Source organism: Phodopus roborovskii, unplaced genomic scaffold (genome assembly GCF_943737965.1).
Source record: "Phodopus roborovskii unplaced genomic scaffold, PHOROB, whole genome shotgun sequence".
In the NCBI taxonomy this organism is placed as follows: domain Eukaryota; kingdom Metazoa; phylum Chordata; class Mammalia; order Rodentia; family Cricetidae; genus Phodopus; species Phodopus roborovskii.
In genome coordinates, this window is record NW_026126433.1 from 27506584 (window position 1) to 27533301 (window position 26718).

A 26718-nucleotide genomic window follows, 5' to 3' on the forward strand; every position below is an offset into this window, starting at 1 on the left:
CTTATTTTTGAAAGAGGCTTGCAAAGAAGCCAGCAGCCAAAGAGGAAATGTGTCCCTTCATTACATCTCCCCACCACATACCTGAATCCTCAAATATGACTGACAGAAATGAGGGCCCTTGGGCCTTTGGTCTCATCACTTCATGTAAAAGAAAGATAATGCCTGCTCATCTTTTCCTACCCCTCAGGTCTTGTTTAAAGGAATATGAGGCCAGAAGAGATGAACCAGCTTCTTGAGGGGGTGGAAATAAATTCCATCTAGCTAACTTCCCATTTTGAACATGGAACACGTCCCTGATGGCCAGAAGTGGACCATGGCAGTGCAGTTGCCACCAGCCACAGAGGAGCAGCCTCTCTCAGATGACAGATTGAGAAGCAGGCTGACCTCACTCCTATTGCAGGAGGCAGAGAATCCCTACACTGTGGCTTGAAGGGAACTGGGACTTTCTGGGTGCAGGACTGAAGCCTGCAGCATGGCACAAGTCCAGCCAGCAACCCAGAGAGAGCCCAGCTATTTTTCAAACCAAAAAAAAAAAAAAAAAAAAAAGCATGGCTGGTCCCTGTCTTCCAACTGAATCAGCTAGTAAGGCAGAGGAAGCTTTCATTTTAAGAGAGTAGAATAGCCTTGCTAAGTCATCAAAAACAAACCTCTCAGAGTACAGTGGATGCTCCAGATTTCATTCCACCCTGTCACGAGGCCAGAGACTAGCATCCGACAGTGGCTAAACAGACTGCATGTTTGGAGTCCAAATGTGTACAAATGTTTTCACTGATTGTCATTCTGGTCTCTGCATGGTTTAGCTCTGATCATTTTGCAGCCCTCAGCCTGTCTTGGGGAGGAAATGATATAAGCCAATTAAAAGGCACTCTGCACCAAGGGGACTCATGGACTGTGTGTGAAGATCCAGAGTCACTCGGCTCTATCTCAGGGCCACTTGCAGTGGAAGCCACTGCTTGCCATCAGGGGTTCAGCAACACAGGTGGGATTTTTAAAAACCCAGACTCACTCTGTGTCACACTTGCAGGTAGGAAAAGGTCATATTTTCACCGCAACAAACAGGATGGGGGGGTGATGTTTTGTTTGTTTGTTTTTATATAGTGAACTCTGGCCATCGGTGTTTTCTAACTAGCCTTTAATAACTGAGTTTATTTTGAAAATGAGGGTGTAATCAAGGTGGTCCAGAAACCATTTTATTATTCTCAAGGGCCACGGTGCCCTCTCCCTCGGGAATCCTGGTTCTGGTGAATGTGGTGATTTAGGAGGCAAAGGGTGAGATGTACAGGCTGGGCAGAGTTCCCAAAGGCAAGGTGGCCTGTCACAGTCACCTTGTGCTGTCAAAGCACTGAGCAGCCAAAGCCTTGAAGCAAGGTGAGAGGGGAGGGAGCCAACAAGCCAGCAGCCCTAGAGCTCTAGGCTGTCCACCCCTGTGCTGTGGTTGAGATGAGGTTGCTCTCCTGTCATCTCCCAAGAAAGCAGTGTCCTAGTGTGGTCTCAGCCTTCTAGGAACAGCGGAGGACTTCCATTGAAAATAATGGAAATTCACATTGGCGCAATTTGATCCTTAAGAGGCAAGTCTCTTTTGATCCTTGAAGATATTCTCTCAAGCCAGGAGGACAGATAAGGTGGGGAAGAAAGTCTAAAAAGGAGGATGGTCCATTTCATCGAGCCAGGAAGCTGGGCTAGTTGGAAAATCAGGGTAGCCTACACTGCTTCCTGTGGAGAGGTCAGAAGTGGGTCCCCCAGCCATGGCTCTCAGTGTCTGGCTTACTCCCTGCCCTGCATGTGCAATGATGCCCAGATTACTGTCCACTGTGTAATCCAGCCCACTGAGCAAAGGAGCATGGGATGGCAGGGACGATATGGAGGATGGAGACTGGGGGATTCCATAGGGGCTCCCATCCCTCAAGTCCTGATAGGATTGTCCTGTCCCATCCATGGAGAAGCTCCCATTCATTAACTGTCCGCCTGTAACGTCCCCCACGTTTCCATAAATCCTATTGGTGTGGCCAAGCTCTGAGAGAATTTGATCCTCTGTGGACAAAAGAATGGAGATATATTGTCAGCTGCCAGGACTCTGGTGGTCCCTGCTCTTCACAACCAGCAATATAATGACCAGGAAGGATGCTCACAGGCAGCAGCTGCCTCCCTGCCAAGCACAGGTCAGACACCAACATGTCAGCCTAGCATCCAAGGACCAACCCAGACCAAAGGGAAAACAAGGATTGCTTGTACCTAAGTCCCCCAGCTCCATGAGCTGGAAAGTGTCTGGTGGACTTCCTGGGCTAGAGTAGTTCTGAGATACCCTGGTTACATTGAGTAGTGTGAGCCAGTGCCTGGGTTTGGTGGGTCATACTGTCTGCATCACAAATGGAAACTGCTGATAGGGTTTACTCTGAAGGCTTTCAAACCAAGAAAAGTGCTTGTTCAGGCTGGGTGGGAAATAGGCCTATAAGATAAAGGTGCTGGAAACCACTCTTAGACCTGTATATAAAATCCCCATCCACCCAAAAACGTTAGTTCAGTATCAGAGAACTCAGTGTCTTTCTGTATCCAATAACCTACTTACTGAGGATAAAGAATGACTTGATTAAGGCAAATGGACCTTCTGGTTTCTTAAAGAATTTCATTAAGGGAATCTAATGAAATTTGCTGGAAGAATTTCTCTCTCTGATAGGGGTGAGCAGGTTTAGTCTTAAGAATTACAAGACTGTGTGTTACCCAGAGAGAACATGTTATACCCAGAGATCCACCTGCACCCCAGAGAAATGAGCCACAAAACAAGGTTCTGGGCTCCTGTGTGTTTCCAGTATAGATCTGAGCAGCTCAGATGAGAGAAACTAGTTTCCCCACCCTGCCAAGATGCCTGGGAAGTGGGCATGAACCTCCTTGGTCTCCTTGGGTCTAAGAAGGCTGAGTTTTGGCTTGGCAGACCCTTGGGCTGAGGTCAGAGATTTCGCAGCTTTGTGCTCATGGTAACTTGTTCCAGCGCCTTCCTTTTCCCTTACTACCTGGGCCTATGCACTGACTCCTACAGAAGGCCACTGTGACTAGACTCCTATGCCCTCTCTCTCTGATCCCCACATTCTTCTCATGACTATAAAAAAGAGGGAGCGTATGTCACTCAAAGGGAGCAGGGAGGTGAAGACTAGACTCTGCTTCACCTGGTACCTACTGTCCCCTATAACGGGCTCCTATGGGAACAACCAGGCCATCCATTCGTCCTCATACACAGAGGTCTATTTAGCTTTCCCCAAGCTCATCCACAGTTGGTTGTGTTCACTGATGCCCATGACAGCTCTGTGAGATGGATAAGGATGGGGCCCTCCCTACCTATAGACTGAGGCTCCAGAGAAATGGATGGCTTTGACAGAACTACCCTAGAAATCAGTTTCTAAGCCTCAGTTCCAGACCCTTCCCTTCCCTACCCATAAAAAGAAAAAGAAAAAAAAAAAAGGGATCATCTGTATTTGAGGGCTCAGTGAGCAAGAGCGGTCATGGTTATTTGCAAACAACCTGAGGATCCACTCATGCGGTAATTTGCAATTTTGCTGATGCACAGATTTGAATGTAGCGCATGCTGCAAAGCTGGTGTGCGGAGGACAGGATGGAGTGAGTGGTGGGGGGGAGGGGTTTCAGAACCGCAGCCAGTTCCCCATCATGCACTCACATTATTGATTTCCCAGGAAAAGGCCTGTTGAGCATGTCCTCCTGCCACCAGGATTGGAGGACCGGCTTACTCTAGGGGACCGTGGGAGGAGCTCAGTGTCCCTGCAAAGGGGAGAAGTGCAGGAGGGCTGGGGCAAAGACTGAGACAGGGCCACCCGATCACAACTGTGAGCACTGGTGAGGGCGCCGCCGGCAACAGGAACGTGGCGGCAGGCCTCTGGGCCAGGACAGGGGACCCCAGCCTCTGTACCTCAGCAACAGCTTTCTCTTGCTCTCTACTCCTCACCCCTTCGGGAAGGGCTACTAACACCCTTTACTGAAAGTCTAGGAAAACCCTGTGCCCAGGAGGATTGCATCAGAAAGATCCCTCCTGCTGGCAAGGACTCCTGTCCCCCAGGGCCTCGCCTAGGGCCTCAGCCTCACCCCTCCAGCCCTGCTCACCTTGGAAGCTCAGCTCACTGTCACTAACCCCACAGTCCTCTGCCGAGCTCTCCTTCCCCTGCTTGCTGCCTCCCCGGCTCCTCTTGACACTCTTGTAGAACTGCCCCCAGCGATGCCGCCCAGCGTCCTTCTTCAGCCGTTTCTCCTTGGCGCGTCTGTTCTGAAACCAAACCTGCCACAAAGCACAGGGAACACATTCAGGGACTACCTAAAGACCCCGCGTCCCCCGCCTCCCCAAACACCCAGGAGATACCTAAAGCCCCTGGATCCTCAAGCAAGTGGTTGGAAATGGACCAAAGCTCCCGTAGTGTACCAGAATGAACTGCAGGGTGCCCATTGTCTCCTCCTCAGCCAGAGCCTCTTGCCCCAACAGACTCAGTGCGACCCACCCACCAGATGACGTCACTCGCGTTCCCAAGCTTCCCTTACTTAGGTGGAGAGCACAGACCTGCCCTGGCCTGGATCACTCAGGGGCAAAGCAGTACAGCTGTCTCACCTGTACCACCCTCATGTCCAGGCCTGTCTCGGAGGAGAGTTGCTCCCTCACATGCCGGGCAGGCTTCGGAGAGTTCTTGTATGCGTTCTTTAGTGTTTCCAACTGCTTTGCTGTGATGGTGGTCCGCGGTCGCTTAGCCCCAGCCTCCGAGTCATCTACAACAAAGCCACCTTAATGCAATCAGCCTAGCTAAAGCTGCTGAGCCTCCTCAGCCACCTCCACCCCAGGCAACCTAGGGGCAGTGTCAGGGATGCTGATCCTGGTGAGCAGTCGTTCATTCATAAGACTCACCTTCCCAACTCCCCTCCCTGGTCAGTTTAGCCTATCACAAACAGAACACAAATAATTCCCATTTCCCTGTCATGGGGAATGCTTATAGTCAAAGGAAGGAGCTAAATGCAGTCTATCTGGAACTGCCTCAGGCAGCCTGCCACCACCACCCCCGGCCCCCCAGAGCCTCCAGAGCGGACCCACTCTGGGCAAACAGTTTCCCTCTCATCACTTAATCATGGAGGAAGCCAAGAATAAAGTTGGCAAGTCATAACATGGCCCCCAACTTCTCTGGACCTTCATGTGTGTTCTTGCCTTCCTGCCTGCCTTTCCCCACTTCCTTTCCATTTGAATAAAAAGCCCCCATTTAGGACCTCAATACTGGCCAACATTTTTTAAATACCTACTGTGTGCGGGTTTTGCTATGAGCCTCACATGCATTCAGTCCCTGGTTCTAGGAGATGCTGGGAGTCCACACATGGAATTGGGCCTTCCTGGTGAGTGACTCTGGTGACCAGTGTCTAAAGCTGGGGAGCAATGCAGCCTCCCATTTTGGGGATCCAGGATCCAGAAATTCAGCAGTTGCCCACAAGGAAGGGTAAAGGCCTCAGTGGCACACCCTCCTCAGAGTCACTGTCAACTCAGAATTGCTCTCAGCCAATTCGAGCAACAAGGGGCAGGGTACAGAGTCCTAGGCAGACCACTGAAACTCTTCACTTTAAGTGTGGTAGGGACTTTCTGCTCACATTTAAACCTCACAACATAACTGTTTACCACAAACATGAGTCATATAACTACAAAATGATGTGCTTTCAAATTATGCAGATGACCTTTGTGTACAAACTTCCAAATAATGAAACTTGAAAAAGTAGTGTAAGCCTATATAGTCCCAGCTACTCTAGAGGCTGAGGCAGGAGGATCACTTGAGCCCAAGAATTTGAGGCCAGCCTGCACAACACAAGAATTTCTCACTCAAAAGAAACAAAGTGTGTATGTCAGGGTGTGTGTGTGTATGTGTGTGAGTGTGTGTGTCTGCTTGTGTGTATGTGTGTGTGAGTGAGAGTGTGTGAGTGTGTGTGTGTCTGCTTGTGTGTGTGAGTGTATATGTGTGTATGTGTGTGTGAGTGTATGTGTCTGCTTGTGTGTATGTGTGTGTAAGTGTGTGTGTGAGTGTGGCAGGAGAGGGAACCCAATTCATGAGAGTCAATTTCAGAACAGGTTTGCCAAGTGGATCAGAAACAATTCCTTCATGCCCCAAGTCACAGTGGTGGGTGGCTGGTTAGTGGCATATACTTGTGTGCACAGACTTCCTTCGTGTGATTATGGGAACTATTATGCTGTTATTTTAACATTCGCTGTGATTATAATTTAAAATCTTTTTTATACCCTATAACAATGTCATCCAAGTATTCATTAAGTGGTGGTGGCAGTGCTCATGCTGAAAAATGTACCCAAAAATCAATAACTTTGGTGCGGAAGTTAAATGTGATAAAACACTATGAGGAAGGCCAAGCAAGACCATGGCACCCTGGGCTGTTAATTTAGGAGAGAGCATTCAGCGAGGCACTGACGATAATGCTGAGAAAATAAAAAGTAACATTAAGGCGAAATACACCTCGGTTATGGATTGGTGTGACTACAGAATACACCCCTACAACACACACTTCTAACACTAATTCCCATGGAAAATTAGCCTTAACATATGTTCATTTTGAATTATGCAGTGTCTCCTAAAGCTGGTCCCTGGCATAAAATGCAGCATCGTTATACTGAAAATGCAAATATCGAAGGAGATGCGATGAATGAGCAAAATCATTTCCGTTGAGGTGCAAATAGCTGATATTAAACCCTTTGTTTAGCTCTTAATTCCCTAATTATGAACTTGGAAGGAGGTTTAGAGCAACAAGAAGGAATGAAAACTAACAAAGCCAAGCATGCCACAGCAGACAAATGTCCCCTACCCTGCCAAGGATCTCTGGGATTGCACAGAATGGAAGGGAAATAAAGAGTCAAGGGGCACCTAGGGGATGAGCACAGAGAGCTTCAGCTGCTTTTGACCCTTTAGCACACGTCACCTCCTGTCTGCATTTCTCTCCACTAAGGGCCCTGCTCTTATTTAGTATTCCCTTGTATAAGCATCATGCTAGGTAACCTTGGGAAACGGCAGTGTGGCAAGGCCTCCTCAAGGCCAGAGAAACTCCAAATCTGTAAGCTGCACACCCAGCCTTGGATGCCAGGACCAAAGCTTTCCATCATCCTACGGGAGGCTGCAATAGACAAACTTCTTCTATAAGATGACAAGCCGCCCTGCAAATGTCAGTCCTGCCTCCTTTGTGACATTACTACTAGTCTCTCTCTTCTCTGGAATTATCCATGGCACCAGGAGATTCTGGGCTCTGAACACACAAGGTCAACAGGAGGTCTTTGACAATAAGATCCAGCACAGACCCAGGAGAGGCATGGCTTTGGTGAAGGTCTTGTAGGGTCCAGTTCTAAATTGTGTTGCTATCTCTAAGTCCACCTGTGTTGATACCCTTCTGTGACATCCTGCTAGATTCCAAAGCAACAGCATGGGATTTTAAGGAGTTAGAGCAGTAGTTCTCAACATGTGGGTGGCAACCCTTTGGGGGTTCCCTGAGACCACTGGAAAACACAGATTTTTATGGTTCATCACAGTTGCAAAATTACAGTTATGAAGTAGCAATGAGAATAATGTTATGGTTGAGGGTCACCACAACATGAGGAACTGTATTTAAAGGTTGCAGCATTAGGAAGATTGAGAACCACTAATCCATGGAGAATATGAGCTCATCAAGGGAGAGAGGTTTTGATGGGATATACATAAGACTCTGGTCCCTGGGGGACGAAGGCCAATGTCCTTGGCCCAATAGTAAATGCCAGAGCTAGGAGTGCCCAAAAGAGATGAGGCCGCTGTCCCAAAGCCAAGGCTGGAGCAGCTGGCTCACCACAGGACCCTGAAGAATTGCCTCAGCCTACTCCCCACCATAAAAACAAAAAAACTAATTTCTCCATTATTAATCAGATCCAGGTAACTTGCAGGAAAGAACTAGAAAGAAATGCATGAAATTATTTGTCTGTATGTTTGCTTCCATCAAGTGCAGACCCATCAACAGAGCTACCTTCCTCTGGGGCGGGGGGGGGGGGGTTTGATTAAAATGCTTGTCAAGGACAAAGGACCCTGGTGTTCTGGGAGTTGTGGCTTAAGAGCCCTAGACTGGGTTTGGCCAAATTCTGAATCCAGATGCAGGACATGATACCCTACTGCCAGAGCTGTGAGAGCCAGGCCTGGCCTTCCTGGGCAGCACGTGGGGAACACACTGAGCCTTGTGCAGAGAGGAAGGCCTCTGCTCTGTGAAGCGGTGCCAAGGAGGGCAAGAGCAGCAGCTTCTCAGGCCGCACAGCGGAGGCCAGGTTCCCGAGTGGCTGGAAAACATACAGGGAAGCCTGCACTGAGCTTGGAGTTTCCATTGCAGCATGGGCTGTGGCCTAGGGGTAAGGTAAGGGCCAGCATACTATCTAGTCTCTGTAAATATGGCTCCTCCCATTCTTTGATCTTACTGCAGCTTCAGGGCTTCAGGCACTCAAGGATCAGTTCCTCTGAGCCCACAGCCTGAGGATAGACAGGAGACAACTGAAAACAGACCAGACCCTACAAGTCCTGAGGCTCTTGCTGATGGGGAAGTGTGCACCTCAAATGTCCCCAGTCAACCAAGCTCACCAGCCAAGCTCCAAGCAGAGATGGTGAGTTCACTATCCCATAGGGCCTTAGCAGCAATCAGTAACTACAGCTTTATTAACACTTCACAGAGCCAGCAAGTGCTCAGAACTAACTCTCACTGTGGAGCTCTGGTTACAGTTCTCAGGGGAGGCTGAGTATTGGCAGGGAGGAGGGACCAGGAGAGACAGGCAAGGCCCACAAAGCACTGGAGGAATTTGAGCCGGGGCCTGGCTGCTTACCATTTTGCTTGGCTGTCTCATAGTCTTCCTTGCACACTAGCCGCCCATCCTCCATAAGGTAGAACTCATCCCCGGTGGCCAGCTGCCGGTTGCAGATGATGCAGGCAAAGCAGTGCAGGTGATAGACGAAGTCCTGGGCCTTGCGGACCACCTGGGTTGGGGGGATGCCCTGCTGGCAGGCTGTGCATTTTGTGCCAAAGCGCCTGTCGGGGCAGCAGTAAAAGAAGTAAAAACAAGGGAGTTGTGCTTGGAGTCTCTGCCATTTATCAGCCCTCTCCTACCCCACCATGCTAGTGTCCAAGGAACACCAAAGTTTAGGGTACCTGGGCCTCCTCCTAGCTTCATTGCTCTGTGCCCGGGGTGCTAGTTTAGCAAGTAAAGGGATTGGATCAGAGCTAGAATCATCAGTTCCTGTCCTGTGGCTGACATCCCAGGGATACACAGGGACACTCTCAATGCACAAAGGCAGACAGAGGGCTTCCAAGTGGCCCCCAGAGCCAGGAGTAACCCTTCACCACCTGCTTTATGGTGCTTCCTTAAAGATCAGCTCAGCAGGGAGCCGTATGCTGTGGGCAGCTCAGTCTAGCATAGGGTCTTCAGCAAAGTTTCCCATAGGAGATCGTGTGCTACCTGCTGGGGACAGCACATACCCACATCCACAGTGACACTCAGGAGAAAACACACTGTCAACAGAGTGAGGCTCTCCTGAAGGTTCTCCTGTTCCTTCTTGCCCCCCCCAAACATACACACACACACAAACACACACACACACACACACACACACACACACATACACACACTGAGCACACACACTGAGCACACAGAAAAGCCCAAAGCTCCCCATGCAGCCTGGGATGTCAGGGTCCCAGGAAGGCCCAGGAAGGCACACTGTCAAGCCCTTACTATATTCTCCAGTAAGGAATCTGTGGATGTCACTTTGGAAAAGCCTGCTTTCAACAGCTGTCTACTGTAGCCCTTTCTGGACTGACACCAAGGCAAAGGAAGCCAACCACTGCCATCCTCTACCAGGGCTGGCAAGGGAGGAGAAATGCATTGGAAGGAGCATCCAGCAAGGCCCTTGAAGCCCATCTCCCCATCCCAGACACAGAGTCTCAGAGACACAGAGCCACGGCAGCGGCCACAGAAGCAAGAGAGGAACTCTAGAGTGGAGGCAGCAAAGGGAGTGGCTGGCCACAGGTAATTCTTCCCAGTGTGGAAGGGAAGAAGGAGGGAGGCAGGAGGGGACGGGAAGCTGGGGCAGAGTTTAAAACAGCAATCAACCTAATTATTCATGACACTTCACACAGCAGAACTTCATCTTCTTCAGGGTGAGAGACTTCGCCTAATGGATCTGGGGAAGGTTTGATTTTAATGGTCCTTTTAACTAATGCTTATAGGCAGCCTGATTTCCCCTGAAAAGACAGTACATATTTCATCTACATTAATACCAAATAAATTAATTATGGTCATGGCTATCATGATGAATCCCAGATTAATGCAGAATGATGGGTCTCTTTGCAGCAGTGCTACCTGCTGAGGGGGTTACACCGCCTGCAACAGGCATGGACAACTGTGGCTTCCACAGCATCCCCCCCCACCAGGAACAGAGTGCCCTGGAGAGAAATGGGGGTCTCCACATCACGAGCAGCTTCCCAACAGCCTTAGCATGGTAGGGAGACTGCTTCTCTGAGACCATATGAGAGAAGCATATGATGGGAGATTTGGGACCTTATGAGCCCCGCCCCCTCCCCCAATGGTCAGGATCCTGCCTCGGAGGGACCCAGCTTTTGTCAGATTTTCCAAGGAATGCAGAACCTGGAAGAGCAGTTTCTATTTGCTGAATAACAAAATTAGAGGATGTTCACAGAGGGCTGAAGTTGAGTGTGGAGAACACAGTGCTAATCTGCACCAGCCTCAACTGCCCAGAACATGGGTGATGTCCAGGCTGCCTCTACACGCAGCAGCTCCTTGTTTAAATGGAAAGGCAGGACAGCTCTGTCCAATGTGCGCGTGCGTGTCTCTGTGTGTATGGAAGAGGTACACGGAGGCAGACAGAACAGAAGCCTGTATCAGTGCCACTAGAAACTTCTACACCTTTCCCATACACTCCTGCCAATGAACAATGCCTCCACTGTGCTGGCTACAAACCCTTCCAAGCAGTTCCAGAAGGAATGGGAGAGTGCATCCACACCTGCTGCCCAAGATGCTGCAGAACAGCCCTCTCCAGGGAAGATGTCTCTAGTGCCAATCCCTCCCAGGAGAAGAGGGCTGAGGGGGGACCCTGTAGCAGAGCAAGACTCCATGCAGCCTCTCCCACAAGAAAGCCACTTCTCTTGGCCTCTAAAAAAGCAGATGGGCTTTCAATACCCAGAAGCCCAACTGACTCAAGCAAGAGCCGTGAAAGATAACTCGGGATAAATTTAATCTCATCCCGACAGTGATTCATGCCCGAGGGTGCAAGTGCACAAGGAAAATGAAAAATAAATGGACTTGCCCACTAGCATTTTTTCAGCCATTGAAGCAATTTTCCTGATTGTGGGATTTATACCAGTGGTAAGTGGAAGCTGCCCCTTGCTACCTTTTTCTTCTGAAGTATGGCCAACAGGATCCTTGCCAGGAGCACTTTGTGCACTGCCTTGGTCCTGGAGCTCTCCTGGCCTGTCCTGGCCCCAAGGAGCACCCGGTCACAGCCAATGGTCCCAGAATAAGTGGCTAGGCTATTAGGGTGGGGCAGGTTGTATTGGCGAAGACAATGGTCCTGCCAGTCTCAGCCAGCCATAGTCACAGATGAAGAAGCGTGGCAGGTGACACAGCTGCCATGTGGCCAGCCATAATGCAACACACGACCATGTTTAAAATCCCTGGGCCCCAAACAAACTAAAACTCCATGCGTGGCTGCTACCCAGAGATCCAGTAGTCTGAACAATAGCCTGACTGGGTTTGAAGGATGCTGGGATGATGGAAGGGGTGGACACTAGCTAGGGAACATGGCTTCTAGGGGATTTCCCAGGCAGCGCCTCCCAAGTGTTGTTGTCAAGTATCTGTAGGGTGTAGGCAATGCCCACTCGGCAATGCTGCACCCTGGCCTCACTCTCCAGAAGGCCATTCCTGCCAGTTGTACCCTATTAAGCCTCATCAGACAGCCAGTTTCCCTCAGGCAGCATCTAGAGCTCATCCGCACTGAGCACGGAAGTGGCTTGACATAGGGGTAGAGAGCTTGCCCAGCATCCCCAAGACACGAGGCTCAGACACTGCCACAAAGAGAAATGGATGCAAGGAAGGACTTGCTGGTGGCCCCCTCCTATTTGCCCCTCCTCTTGCCCTCACCCAGCACATAGTAGGGAAGCAACAAGACATGCTGAATGAATGAATGAATGAATGAGGTACCTGAGTGTAGCCAGGGAAGAGCAGTTCCCAAGGGCAGAACCACAGCTCCCATCAAACATTTTTCTAGTGAGGACATGGCGTCCCATGTTGAAATTTACTAAGTAAGATATGAAGCTTTTCATTCACTGTCATTATCATTACATTTGCCTCACAGATGTCTCCAGAGTGTTCAAGCTGAAAAGTGGGTATTGTGGTACCTTGTAGCAGATAGGAAACTGAGGCACAGAGAGGTAGCATGCTGCTCCCCACCCCACCCCTCACACCAACAGTAAACGAGAGAGGGAGGATTTGAACTCAACCCTTCCAGAGCCTGGGATGGCTTGATCTTGCTTGCCAACTTGGTTGGTTGAGAGACACCTGGAAGATTAGTGCATCCCTCTCTGCCTATGTCTGTGAGGGTGTTTCCAGTCAGGACTGACTAAATGGGGAAGACCTGCCCTAGTGTAGGTGGCACCATTATAGGTTGGGGATCCAGGATGGAATAAAAGGAGAAAGTCTGGAATGCAGGTGATCGCTCCGTCTCTCTTCTCCATCTCCCGATGAACACGATGCCAGCTGCTTCTCCAGCCTTCTCCTCCGTGATGAGATACAAAGCCCTGACATGGTGATCCAACGCCTCTGGTATTCATCGCAGCAACAGAAGGCTAACAGAGTACCTCTGACCAAAGCCACGCTCGAATACAGGACCTCATACCCCTCACATGTCCCTAGCAGCTCCTAGGCACCAGAATCCCAGTCCTGTAAGGCAGGGGCTGCTGTGGTAGCCTTCTCCCAGAAGTGTGTTCACCCATCACACAGCTCAGGGACTAAGGAGGGGACAAAGGCATCAGGGCCCTCTCTCTGGGCTACCCCCCATGATTGCAGGAAAGGGCCGGCCTCCCGTCCTTGTACCACCCTCTGCTCTAGCGCCTGGCCTGAGCTCCTGTCTCTACCTGTCCACCCCTCTGATCTTGATGGGCCTGGCTGGGACACTCCCAAGTGCAGGAACGCAGTCAGGGTCTGGACCCTCTGAAGAGACAACAGTGGGCAGCCCTGTGGGCACAGAACTTCTAGAACTAGGGTTACAAAAATCCTACTCTACAGACATCCCACACTGGGACAGTTTTAAATGCTGTCGCGTGACCAGATCCACACAATGGTTCTGTGGTCCCTGAGACATCAGCAAGTGTCCCTATTCACCAAGCTCCTACTATGTGCCCTGCATGGCAGAGCCTGTGCCCACTCGAGACATGATTCCTCACGACCAGGCCCTCACCTCATCATTCTCATCTTCCCATGGCCATCCCAGCACCCCTACCCAGTCTGGTGGCTACAGCTCCTGGCTCAGCATCTGGAGCAGGACCTCCAGTGACTTCACTACACAGCCCTCCTGCTCTCCCCATTTTGGTACTCCATCTCCTGCTGAAGGTCATAGCCTCCCCCCTTCCTCAGCTGCCCATTCTGATAGTCTATCCAAGACCTTGTCCCTAGTCACCACACTGTGGGATGACAGCTCCCTGGCCACTAAGTGGACACAGGGCCTCCTAGCACTGACTGCAGGACACTATGCCTTCGTTGTCCCTGCCTCTGCCTCTCATACTGCAGCTCTGTGGTCTCGGCTTCATCTCTACCCAGCAAAGATCCCACGTCCACCTGAATATCCCTTCCCTCACACCCACTGGCTTCACCTTTCCTCCAACACAGGGGTCCAGACAGAGCTGAGGAAAAATACATCACCTCACTGCTTTTCCTTTAAATAATAATCATACCCCAGAGACCCCAGAAATTAACATAGGCCCAGTTCCTGGTTTTCCAAAGAGTAGCCCTAGACACAGACCTGCCATGTGTTACCCCAAGCCAGTCTCCCACCCACCATAGCTCCAGGAGATTTCCCCAGGGCTGGCTTCCCTCAGCTGGCCTGATTGGATTCCCCCAAACAGCTCTGCCCTCTGCCTCCCACATCATTCTGTTTCCTTGACCCTTCCCTTCAGCGCAGAGGACACATGACAGTATTTCTGATACTTGGCCCCACAGTCTCTACTTCCCTTTAGAGAAAACTCCATGCCCCACTCCACCTTCTGCAGAGCTCCCTTTTCCTTTAGCAAACTCCTCAGAAGAGGTCTAGAATTGATAACTCTCATGCCACTGGGCCAGGTTTCTCTTGAAGCCAGCCTGTCAGTGTGCTGCCCAGACAATCAAGCCTGCACTTGGAAGGTCGTGGGCAGCCTCCTATTGCTCCTATTGCTTCCTGGTCCCAGTCTGGCTTCCCTTCATCTCACCCCCCATGGGCATCCTATCTCTAGAGATACTTCCCAGAATAGGGCCTGGGTTCCAAGAATGCATGGAATACCACCCAAGGGCCTATTGCAGATGAGCTGCCTCCAACTCACAGCTGAGGACCACAGGGATGGGGCTGGATCCTAGAGCCCTTCCTTGGGGCTCCTCCCTCATGCCTGGCTGCTGGGAGGCAGGCAATGGGCACCAGGCCAGGCCCCAGTTCAACCTCCCATGAGCGAGGAGCTGCCGCCTCATGATGCACCATCCCAAGGAAACAAAATACTGCCTAAGTTGATTTTATGCTTTAATTGCTTGGCGGTGATTTACGGCTGACTGTATATTTTTTTTTCTCGGCTGACACTTTCCTACATGTATTTCTTTTATCTATCACCACATTTGACAGGTGAGTTGCTGATATTTACTGTTACTGTATGTACCAATATTTCCAACATATATCACCACCCCCTCTGAGGCCACAGCCATGTCATGGGCACGTAAAGCTCTACCCGCTCTATGGTCAGCCTGCTCCACACATAAAAAGGGGGGGTCCCATCTGGAGAAGGCTGACATCAGAATACAGGAGAGCATTTGGGATGGTGACATAGCCCCACTAACAGGATGAAATCACAATCACATTCCCACGATGCCAGAATTGCCCCACGATCTCATTTTTTTAATGTGTGTACGCAGTGTAGGTGTAGTATGCATATATATGCGTGCATGTTCAAGGAGAGTGCTCATGAAGATGCTGAAGCATGTGTGTGGAGGTCAGAGGGCAGTCTTGGTTGTTGGTCCTTGCCTACCATCTCATGTGAGGTAGGAGCTCTTATTTTTATGGCTTCCTATGCTAGGCTGGCTGGCCAGTGAGCTTCCAGGGGTTCTCACCACGGGTGCACTGAGATGATGGCATGCCCTACTACATCTGGGTTCTAGGGATTTGAACTGAGGTCCCCATGCTTGCATACCAAGTACTTTAACCACTGAACCATCTCCTTAGCCCATGATTTGCTTTTTATCTGGGTTTATTGTTGTTGTTGTTATTTGGTTTTTCTGACACAGGGCCTCGCTGTGGAACCCTAGCTGGCCTTGAACTCACAGAGATTTGCTTGCTCTCTGCCTCCCAAGTGCTACCATGCCTGACAATTATTTGGGTTATCAATGTGACACTTTAATTTTCTACAAAGAACATACAGCATTGTTATTCTGAGATGAATCTTACTTGAGAAGGCTTATCCAGTAATCCACCCCCTCACTTAATGGAGAAGGAGACTGGAGCCCAGAGATGGGTAATGACTTGCCCAAGACCACACAGCTCAGCTAGTGAGAAAGGGTTTGGAATGCCTAAGTTAATCTCTATTGTCCACCTGACTGGACTTAGAACCATCACATAAGGAGATGCCTGGGCATCGATAGGATGGTCTTTTTGAAAAGGTGTGATTGGGCAGGGAGGCCCCACCCTGAATGTGGACCACACCATTCTATCAGCTGTCGTCCCAGACTGAGTAAAAAGGAGAAAGTGAGCTAAGCATCAACATTCACAACCCACACACACATGATGCAAGCAGCCGCCTCCTGCTCCTCCCACCATGACTATCCTGCCATGATAGACTCTTAACACCTCTCGACAAAATGATCCCTTTCTTCCTCAAGTTGCTTTTATCGGGTATTTTACCACAGCAATGAGAAAATTAAGGACAAGGAGGCCACATGTCCTCTCTTGCCCTGCTAGAGTCAGATGTGCTTCCTAGGAAGTAATGGGACACAGAGGACCTGCACCCCAAAGCTTTCAGAAACCGATCTTTCCCCTTTGCCCCCTTGCATCTGCTCAAGCCCATACATATATCCCTTCCTGCCAAGCCAGCCTCTGGTCACCTCACCCCCATCACCTCCTGAAATTTCCAAGCTCCCTTCCTGGTCCCACAATCTGGCTCCCTTTCATCTCCTGCTGAGTCTCTGGCCAAGGTCACACCATGACTGTCAGAGCCAGTGTCTGGCCACTGCCTATGTAATAAGCACCAAGAAATGTCATTTGAATAACCCATTAAAGCACTCAACAGCCCTTATAGGTAGATGATAGTATTATTGTTATTATTATTATTCCCATTTCATCAATGGCAAGAGACTTGGCACAATCAGCTATTTAGTCCACAGTAACCCTTTATCCCCCCACTCATCTTCCCTAAGCCTCAAAGACCCTTTTCACTCCAGCTTAGTCAGCCAAGGGGTTGGCTCAGCTGTTACCAACAATCCTGGGCAAAAGATTCACTTTGGATATGTGATTCTGGGCCAGGGTCCACACTGTGACCAGGCCCATGTGCCTGGTCATCATCTGTGCATAAACAATCTGTAGACCTTCCACCCTTGTCCTGAAGCAAGAGATTGCTGATCTCCGAGTCCCAAACTATAGTGTTATGGCAGACAGTGGGAAGGGAACTTGGAGACAGTCCCTCAGGGTTTATTTGTTTGTTTGTTTGCTTGTTTGTTTTTACTCTGCTCACTGCTAACACTGACCATGGAATCCAACCCTCTTCTGTTTCTCCCTCTCCAAGTGGGATCCTAGGGACATAGAACATTCTCTGGGGAACAGAGTCACAAGTCAGAGATTGACTAACAACCTTGGTGTGACCTTGGCTAGAGCTTCAGCAGGAGATGCACAGGAGCCAGATTGTGGGACCAGGCATGCCAAGCTTGGAAGTTTCAGAAGGTGGTGATCAGAGAGGGGCCTGGCAGGAAGGGATGGATGGTCTGAAGGAGGTGCAAGGGTTAGGGTCTGAAAGCCTTGGTGGCACACAGGTATCAGGGGCCTGTGGGATAGGGCAGCACGAATGACAAGGAGGCTTTGAGATGGACCGCTGTGACTTGCCACCCAAATAGACAGGGATGAGAGTGATGGGAAGCATAAAAAGGCTTGCCTGTACTGCTGCTGGCTTTAGTGCTGCCCACAGCTGCCACTCCTGTGTCACCCAGACCCACTATGCTTGGGGACCTGGTTTCCTCAGCCCAGTGCCATCTGCCCCCAGGCTGATTTGCAACTGTTTAGTTACAGAGAATCCCCCATGGCAGGAGATCCCTGGATGCGATTTCCACAGATGTCAGGAGGCTGGGCTCTGGAGGGTGGACACAGGGCACAGCTGAACTCAAGGACTCTGGGTGGTCAGACAGATAATCCCAGGCTCATCACCACCTGATATATGGCTGCGGGTCCCCAGGGGGACCTGCTGGGCTAAGTAATTGCTTCTGTCTTGATTACTGGCTGTCACAAATGACTGTGGCTTGTTTCCTCCAGTGTGTTCAAGTCTTACAAATGTCCATGCACACAGGCACTATCAGGACCATCTGATCGTTACCTTAAAAGGTTTAATTTGTTTAGCAAGGGAATTAGGCTATAAACTATTCAGAAATTATGGAAAGCCACATGTCAAAGAGATCCTCCTGCCTGCAGGTCCTTCAGCTCTCTCTCTCTCTCTCTCTCTCTCTCTCTCTCTCTCTCTCTCTCTCTGTGTGTGTGTGTGTGTGTGTGTGTGTGTGCACATGACACATCTCTGTCTGTCTGTCTCCTGGCAAGTGTATAGTTATCAGAAATACAAAGTGACTGAGCCAAAGTCTGACCCCAGACTGCATTCACAACCATCTACCAGCCCCAGAATGTTCTCAGCCTGGATCAACAGGCTCCCATCCCTACTCCCGCATCAAAACCTGACTTGCCACTGCCACAGCTTCTGCCCAGAGCCCTGTCTGGGCAGGCTTTTTACAGCCTCAACAGCCCAGCCTCCGACCCTAGGACAAGCCTTTTCTTCCTTCCCTAAAACTGCATGGATATCACTGCCCTGATGAGACTAGCTCAAATAGTAACCAGTTAGCACTTGCTTCATCTTCTCCAACCTCAATGGTAACTCATTCGTATTCCCACTTTAGAGATGGCAAAGCGAGGCTCCTTGATGTCTGATGTTTCAAGTTCTCACTGATCCCAGCTTAAAACCTAACTCCTACCCCTTCTATGAAGCCCATCAAGGAGAGCCCAACCTCGGTTCTTAAAGACATGTCCATATTCTAGGGGCCTCTGCCTTCAAATCAGATAAGGAATAGAGAGGTTATATTCACTAAGGGACTACGTGGAGGACACCAGTGAATCCTGTGCACAGCCAGCAAAACCACCCTATGACAGCCAAACAGCCAGCATGCTGCAACACAGCGTCCTGGACTGCAGGGATAAATCACACAGCCCCAAGGACGCTGCCTACCTGCCCTTGGCTGACAGCCACCTGGAGATTGACTGGCTGGGGGAAGGGCTGGCAAGGCAGAGGGAATGCTCACCCACATAGCTTGCTGGAGCTGTGTCCAGCACCCCTTGGAAGGTCCCCTTAGCTACCTATCACATTCAAGGCCTCAGGATCAGGGAAGCACCCCCCCCCCCGAGAAAAGCACTAACATCACAGTACTCTAGAAAGCCTGAGCCTGACTCCCACAGCCCCTACAGATCTCTGGTGGCCCAGGGTAGCCTGAAGCTCTGAATATCCTGGAATGACTTTGAAGTCTTTCCTTTACCTCACAGCCCTCCACTCCACAGGCCTGCTTGTTCTCACATCATAAGCATCATGGTTTCCCTTTCAAACCACATCTGTCAACAGGGCTTTCGCTTAGCCCCTGGCTAACACCTTCCACACTCCACTGCCCTACCTGCATGTGGGCCTCTGTAGACAGTTATATCTCTACCAGATGCTCTCAAAGCTGAAGAGAGACTAGGACAGGCTGGAGGAGCTCTGGCCCTGGAGGAGAGAGCTACAACAGCCATACCCTCCACACCAGGGCCAGGCACCCAGAAATAGTCACAAAACCCCTAGTGACACGTGGACATGGCTGGTTACCTTCTCCCCACACTAGAGGTCAGTGTGCATTCTTCAAAGGCAGAGAAAGGCTGGGCACTTGCTTTTTTGCTGACAAGCAGCTAGTAAAAGTTAGGACAGGTGCCACCAAGCCCCATCTAGGATCACCAAACTGCCTCTACAACTCCACTTTGCAAAGTGATCCTATGCACCATGGATCTTCTATAGCAAGTGACATCCGAATTCTTGCTTTTCCTAAAGAAAGCAACAAATCTGGAGATGCTAGAGGATCTGTTTGATGGCACCAGTGCAGGAACCCAGCTCCCAGAGCAGGGAATGCACCCTAAGTGCACTGTGCATCCGTTAGGGCTTCCTGCCACTTTGATGGTGATAAAAGAGTGGGCTCAGAAGGCTCCCAAACCCTTACTCTCCTTAGGCCTGGCCCTATTACACGGAGACATGTTGGACACATGGTCTGGAAAGGACTTGCTTAACAAACACAGTGCAACAGGATTTAGGACGCCCCTGACTGGACTCAGCAAATTACTGTATATTAGTACTTCTTCTCTTAGACTTGAAGATTTTATCTCCTTTGAAAAAGAGAAGCTAAAGGCCCAGAAAGCAAAAACAACAAAAGAAAAAAAGTCAACCCGTGTTACTGAGCAAGTCAGAAGCTACCTACCCTGTAAGAAAAATGCACCACAAAATGCAACCTCCCATTTGTAATTCTTTCTTTGGGTTTACAACAACATCCCCCCCTGCTGCCTATCTCCAGTATTACCATCGCTCCCTAGTGGAAGGATGACCAAGTCCTGACCCATGTGGCACTCACTCTTCACACCACATTCTGGACCTGCTACCTAGAATGCAGGTGAAGAATGCCCCCGAGACTGTGAAAAGCAATAAAGTGATTGTCCTGTCCCACGCTGTGGGCAAACAGATTATTCCAGGAACTTAGGACCACTGTGAGGGTCAGCAGAGTAGGGGAATCCAATCGCTGTCTCAGGGCTATGCAGCAGCTGCCAGAAAAGACCATAGTTTTCTTCCTCTGTTCCTTCCACAGAGAAAGGATTTCCCCTGCTTCTGACCAGTGACTTCCAGATTCCACACTTGACAGCACACTGCAGCCCATAGTACGGAGTGTGATTCCTTTTGCAGAGTCCCCAAAGGTGTGACTTCTGGTAGCCAAGTGTGATGAGAGGAAGTGTACCTACCACATCCCTAAGTTTCCCTTGGCAGCAGTTACTTGCATAGAAACAGGTGACATTTAATGGGTTATAATAAGGAGCAGGTTGCTCCTGAGCCCCAGATAGGCAGCAGATCCTAAAGTTCAAGGGAAGAGAAGTAAAGTTTTGACTGACAACCTGCTCCCTCCTAGTCCTTTCCTGGGATGAGGTCTGCAACATCATCTCATGCCTAGGAAGCCTCAGTTCTGGAGAACTGATGGAGGCTCATACATCAAGTCTCTTCATTGGACACTTGGAAGTTGCCAATCTTCCTCTCTGGCTAATGGCCTTGGCTTTACAGTTCTCTGCACATAGCACCCCTCACGGAGCCAGTGGCCTGCTTCAGCACTGGACCTGTGGCCAGCTCCCTCTCTGCTGCCAAACCCAGCTCAGCAGAGCAGTCTTGCAGAAAGAACAAAGGGAATAATTACAGTTGTGTTTCTCAAGACACCAAGCGAAATACAATAGAAAACTTCACTAAAGCCCTTGTAAACCCATTACGGAATTCCTTATTTGTTTCTCAAACCCAGCAACAGTCTGTGGACAAGGGTTCTACGGCTGGTTGTCTTTGTGGCCGAATAACACAGGACCCCAGCCAAAAAGGAGCAAGAAGCCTGCCTGAGTCAGCCCTGTAAGAGAAGGGGAAGGGAGATAACTGGAGCTCTTGTTATCAGGGAGTGTTCTCTGAGCTTCCACAGAGAAGCAGGGGCAGGTCACTCAAGAGTGTAGTCATCCTGCCTAGGAGGAAGCTGCCTATGACATTTGCTAAAGCAGGAAGGGAACCACAAAGAAGCAATGAGAAAGGACTAGAAAGAAGCCCTGGGCCCAAGTCTCTGAGAGAGTGAGTGCCACCGGGCAGTTGTGCAGGTAAAGGGGCCCTGGAGAAAGAGTGAGCTGCTCCTCTTCCCATCTTCCTTTGCTGTTCTCCACCTCTGACCCCTGTGTACCCACACCTACTCTCACTGTTGCTCAATGGGTCACACAGTCTCTCCTCTTTGTCTCCAGAGCAAACATGATCAGTGGGCTGTGCACTGTCCCCCTCCCCGTCCCATAGCCGGTCATTGGTCCCAAATGCATGGACTGGGTCAGCCTCCCTGGCAGCCCTGCTTTACTCTGGTGAGTGAGCACCCTCAACCCTGGGCTTGATTTTCCTTTGGTTGGATAGTCCATGTTGACTAAGCCATCAGCCTTAGGAACTGAGTCATTCAGAAAATAAATTCTTGGAGACTCTCCCTGACCCAAAAGGTTCATCGAGATTTTCCTGATGAACTCAGTCCCAGAATGAAAAGTCCAGGACAGCCTTGAGAGCCAATGCCAGGTGACCTTTCCTCACAAGAATTTTACATATATCACCCTATTTAAAGTCAATGTGAGATGAGAGCTCTATTTATAGCCCCATTTTACAGGTAAGTACATTGAGGCATATCAAGTTAAGTAGCTGACAGGGCTGGGCTCTTAACTATCCTATGAGACTGCCTCCTCACATATTCCCATTTCAGACAACAAACCCCATGGAGCCTAGCTCTGATCCCTCTGAAGCAACCTTCTCTTGCCTCTGAGGCCTGAAAGTAGCCAAGGAAACAGCCATCAATGCTCCTCTAGGTGTAGGGCACAAACTGGAAGCACCTGCTCTGAGAGCTCCCCCCGAATGATCTGGCAAACCCTGAGCCCAACTCACTAAGACAGAAAGAGCAGTCAGTTCCTCATGTAAAGGCTGGCCTGTGGCCCACTGCTACACCCCTCACTCTGAAGAACCCCAGGGAGGTCAGATGGCAGCAATGGGATTGAAGGGGACCTCATCAAGAGGTGTCACCAGGATTCATTCAACTCCTCAGGGGCCAAAGACCCTGCAATGTCCCTGCCCCCACTGCCTGAGGGAATGCAGAGGCAGCCGAATGAGGTACAGCAGGCTATGACTCACTTGAAGAAGTCCTCCTTGCAGTAGACACTCCCGGCCCTGGAGAAGCACCTGTCAACCAGCTGCATCTGGCAGTCCGCACACTTGAGACAGGAGCTGTGCCAGTGTCTGTCCAGGACCTTCAGGATGAACTTATCCAGGATGTGCTGGTTGCAGCCAGCACACTGGGGGATCTCTATATGGGGAGAAGAAAGAAAGAGGTAGTGTGAGTCTTCCACAGCAAGACCAGGTCCTGAAATTGATGCCACACAGGCCCAACCCTCAGGCTGCCACATTTTCACTACTATTAGTGAAATAGTAGTGTATTAAAAACATCAGCCCAAGCCGGGCATTGGTGGCACACGCCTTTAATCCCAGCACTCAGGAAGCAGAGGCAGCCAGATCTCTGTGAGTTTGAGGCCAACCTCGTCTACAGAGTTAGTTCCAGGACAGGCTCCAAAGCAATACAGAGAAAACCTGTCTTGAAAAACCAATAAATAAATAAATAAATATTAAAAACATGAGCCCAAAGCAAACTGTGTCTAGACATGGATTGAGACCATCTGGCCTAAGAAGTAAATGCTAGCAGGAGTGGGGTAAAGCCAAAGTCTGGGCCTGAGGATGCCCAAGGGAATCTCAGTGTCTTCATGAACTGAAAACGATGCCATGACTGGCTCCAGCTGTGTGTTGCCGTTGATATTCTTTCCTGTGCTTCAGGCAGGAAAGGCATACATTGGTTTTCCAGACTCCCTTTCACCTTGAGTTCTGAGCCAGGGATGGCATCCAGGGCCTCACACATACTAGGCAAGTACTCTATGATGAGCCACATCCCCAACTCCCAGCCTGTGTTTTGAGTTGGTCGCAGTCCACAAATCAGAGATACTGAATGAGATTTGCATTCAGAATTGAGTTAAGTGGATGGCAGTTGAGGAACAGACTTGCCTCATACAGATGTGGGTCTTAGGAGAGGAACTATGGTTGAAAGGTCCTGAACAATCATAGCAAAGGCAGTGATGTTCTGAGGGTGGGCATCATCCCTTGAAGTGCAGCAGTGAGCTGGCTCCTCCAAGATGATCAGCACTCGGTAATGGACCACTGCCCACTACAAGAACAAAGGTAGGTTCTGTTGCCTGCAATGAACTCTAATCACTGCCCCATCCTATTCCTTAGTGATTCCTGGTCTGCTTTTCTGACTAATCCTATCAAGGGATTATTTGGAGGTTTGATAATATCTTGGACCACTACTTCAAAAATCTGTAAAATGATCAGGCTTCTACAAAAAAATTGTGGGACAAATTGTGCTAGTGTCTCCAGTTATTTTTCCCTTTACTACTACATCCACACCCACCCACCCACACACACACACACACACTCATACACACTCATACACACACAGACACACTCTTACATACTCACACACACTCTCACACACAGTGACACACACTCACACAACTCTCTCTCACACACTCATACACACAGACACACACACTCACAGACACACACATTCACACACACATACACACTCACACACACAACTCTCACACATACACTCACACACATTCACACACACATACATACTCACACACACATACACACTCACACACACACACACAGAGGGGAAGTAACAGATAGTAAGACTAAAAGCATAAAGGTTCAAGCACTACCCTCCTCTAGTCTCCTCCAGATAACTCCTAGGGTTCACAACCATGAGCTTCCCTTATCTGTTATAATTAATATTTGCTAATTGTTTGCACATAGTTACTCCCACTGGCAAGAGGGATCCTGGGGGTGGGGCAGAAGCAGTGTTTCTCCCTTACCAATTAGCAGTTGCCTGGGCACAAGAGGACAGTTTCACAAGGTTGTCTACTAGACAGCAACTGCTTCAACTCTCACTACCAACATTCACTTGAAACAGTTCCTGTGTTCCCTCCATGCTCCACGGTGTTCACAACAGTACTAAATTTGAACAATGTTTTCCTACTCATGCCCGTGCTCAAGCATGAGATACCAATTTTAAAATGCTAGCATGGGGAAAACATTGAGGAAAAAAAAAAAAAAAACCAACATACCAAAATCTACATAACCACTGAGATTTCTTCTCACTCTCAGCTGAATGTGTGTCATGGAGCAAATAAACAACAAATGTCAGGAAGGATGTGGGTGGGAAGAGAACCCCACATATTATCAAAGGGAATGCACATTAATGCAGCCACTGTGGAAAATCCTGCAGATGTTCCTCAAAAACCAAAACTAGAACTGACCTATGTCTAGCATTGCCATTCCTAAGTATATATCCTAAGGAATGCTAGACAGCATACAACAGAGACACCTCCTGCTACCCATGGTTAGCAAGCCTGGGATCAGCCCAGGTGTCCATCAACAGGCAAATGGGTAAAGAAATGGGGCTAGAGAGATGGCTGAACAGTCAAGAGCACTTCCTAGTCCTACAGTCTTTCAGAGGATGGAGTTTTGGTCCCCAGTACCTACAAATCAGGAGGCTCTCAAACTGACCATAACTCCTGATTCAGGGGATCTAATACCCTCTTCTGGCCTCTGTAGACACCTGCACACATCTAGTGTATACACACACACACACACACACACACACACACACACACACTAAAAAAAAAATAAATAAATAAATATACATCTAAAAGGAAAAAAAAGGTGGAGCTGAGTGTGGTGGTGCATGTCTTAAATCCCACCTCCCAAGGGAGAAGAAGGCAGGTCTCTGAATTTGAGGAAAAACACAGGTCTCTGAATTTGAGGCCATCCTGAGCTACATGTTCCGGACCAGACATAGCAGCATTGGGAGACATTGTCTCAAAAACAGGGTGGGTACAGTATCAGCTGACCAAAGCTAGTGAGAGATCACTGACTTGGGTCTGACAAGGGAACTAGATTCCCTTGATATAGGTGACAATGGTGTGACTGGGACAATATATGAGGCCATTGGTAGTGGGTCCAAGATCTAACACTAATGCACAGACTGACTTAGTGGAGCCCATTCTATATGGAGAGATACCTTGCCCAGCCTAGACACAGGGGTGTGGGGGTGAAGAGGTGCTTTGATCCTGCCTCAAAGAGGACAAACTTAGTAGACTACCTAGGGGAGGCCTTACCCTCTCCATGGAGCAGATGGGGGAGCAGAGTGGGGGGGGAGCAGGAGAAGAGGAGGGAGGGGGAACTGGGATTGGATGTAAAAAATAAATAAAAATGAAAAAAGGTTAGAAGGAATAATAAGATTGATTTTTAAAGGGGGGATGGGTATAGTTACACAATGGAGTTTATAATTCAGTCATAAATAATGAAATTAGGACTGAGCAGATTCTAAACAACAACAACAAAAAGATAGGACTGGAGATATGGTTCAGCAGTTAAGAGCTCATAGAGGGCCAGAGTCCTGTTCCCAGCACAGAGTGTCTCACAACCACTCCTAACTCCAATTTCAGAAGATCTGACACCCTCTTCTGACATCCCCTGGCACCAGCCAGGCAGGGTGCATAGACAGGCATTCAGACATATTATTCATCCACATAAGAAAAGAAGGAAGGAAGGAAGGAAGGCAAGAAGGCAGACAGAAGCAGGAAGGAAAGGGAGGGAGGTTGGGAGGGAGGAAGGGAGGAAGGGAGAGAAGGAGGAACAGAGAGAGAAAAGAAAGGTGACTATTTGGCAAAAGAAAAGGAGCAGGGAACTAGAGGGATATGGGGGCAAACAAATGTGATAAAATGCATTATATACATGTATTAAGAACTCATAATGAAATTCATTATTATGTATAATTAATGTATGCTAACAAAAATATCTCGCAAGCATCCGTGTTCAGAGTATGCTTTCTAAACCATCAAGACACTTAACTGAACTTGGGATATTCACTAAACATCAATAGTCCAGTAACACCCAAGTGACCACCTTGAAACCAATTAAGCCCCAACCTCCCCTGTCCCTTTCAGAGCTCAGAGTACCGCCAGCATTCACTGAAAATCAGAAATGCTAGTCTACACTTTGCTGCTTGACTCCTTCAAATACCAGAAGCGCCAGGGAGAGAGATGCATGCTGGACACTTGCTAATTACCCCAGTTTGCACTATGGAACTTTTTTCTTTCTACTTCATAGATTTTTAGCCCCCCTCCAAACCAAGAATGTGACACACACCTGTCATCCCAGCACTTAGGAAGCTGAAGCAGGATGGGGAGCATGAGAAATCAAGCCATATAGCAAGACCTTGGCTCAAACAAAATTGGTTTTCCTCTGTGAGAAAGGCATTTTTTTAACTGG

General features: G+C 49.3%; 1 protein-coding gene across 1 annotated transcript; it reads right to left on the minus strand.

Annotated features, from left to right (window-relative positions):
• Window positions 1-1163: 1163 nt before the first annotated feature.
• On the minus strand, window positions 1164-24425 carry Lhx4 (LIM homeobox 4). Its single transcript, XM_051185739.1, has 6 exons — window positions 24347-24425; window positions 22465-22636; window positions 8852-9054; window positions 4604-4758; window positions 4108-4279; window positions 1164-2031 (listed from the first exon to the last, which is right to left on the minus strand). Exons 1-6 carry the CDS (start codon window positions 24423-24425, stop codon window positions 1637-1639), a joined length of 1176 nt encoding a protein of 391 aa, XP_051041696.1. The 3' UTR covers window positions 1164-1636.
• Between the last annotated feature and the right edge of the window lie 2293 nt (window positions 24426-26718).

What these genes read in the sequence shown, in the direction of transcription:
- Lhx4 (XM_051185739.1), bottom strand. Translation starts at nt 24,425, where the DNA reads ATGAGTAGGAAAACATTGTTCAAATTTAGTACTGTTGTGAACACCGTG. An exon ending in GAACACAGGAACTGTTTCAA is followed by an intron (nt 22,637 to 24,346) that starts GTGAATGTTGGT and finishes CTCCCCATATAG; the next exon opens with AGATCCCCCAGTGTGCTGGC. An exon ending in TGAGACAGCCAAGCAAAATG is followed by an intron (nt 4,759 to 8,851) that starts GTAAGCAGCCAG and finishes GCTTTGTTGTAG; the next exon opens with ATGACTCGGAGGCTGGGGCT.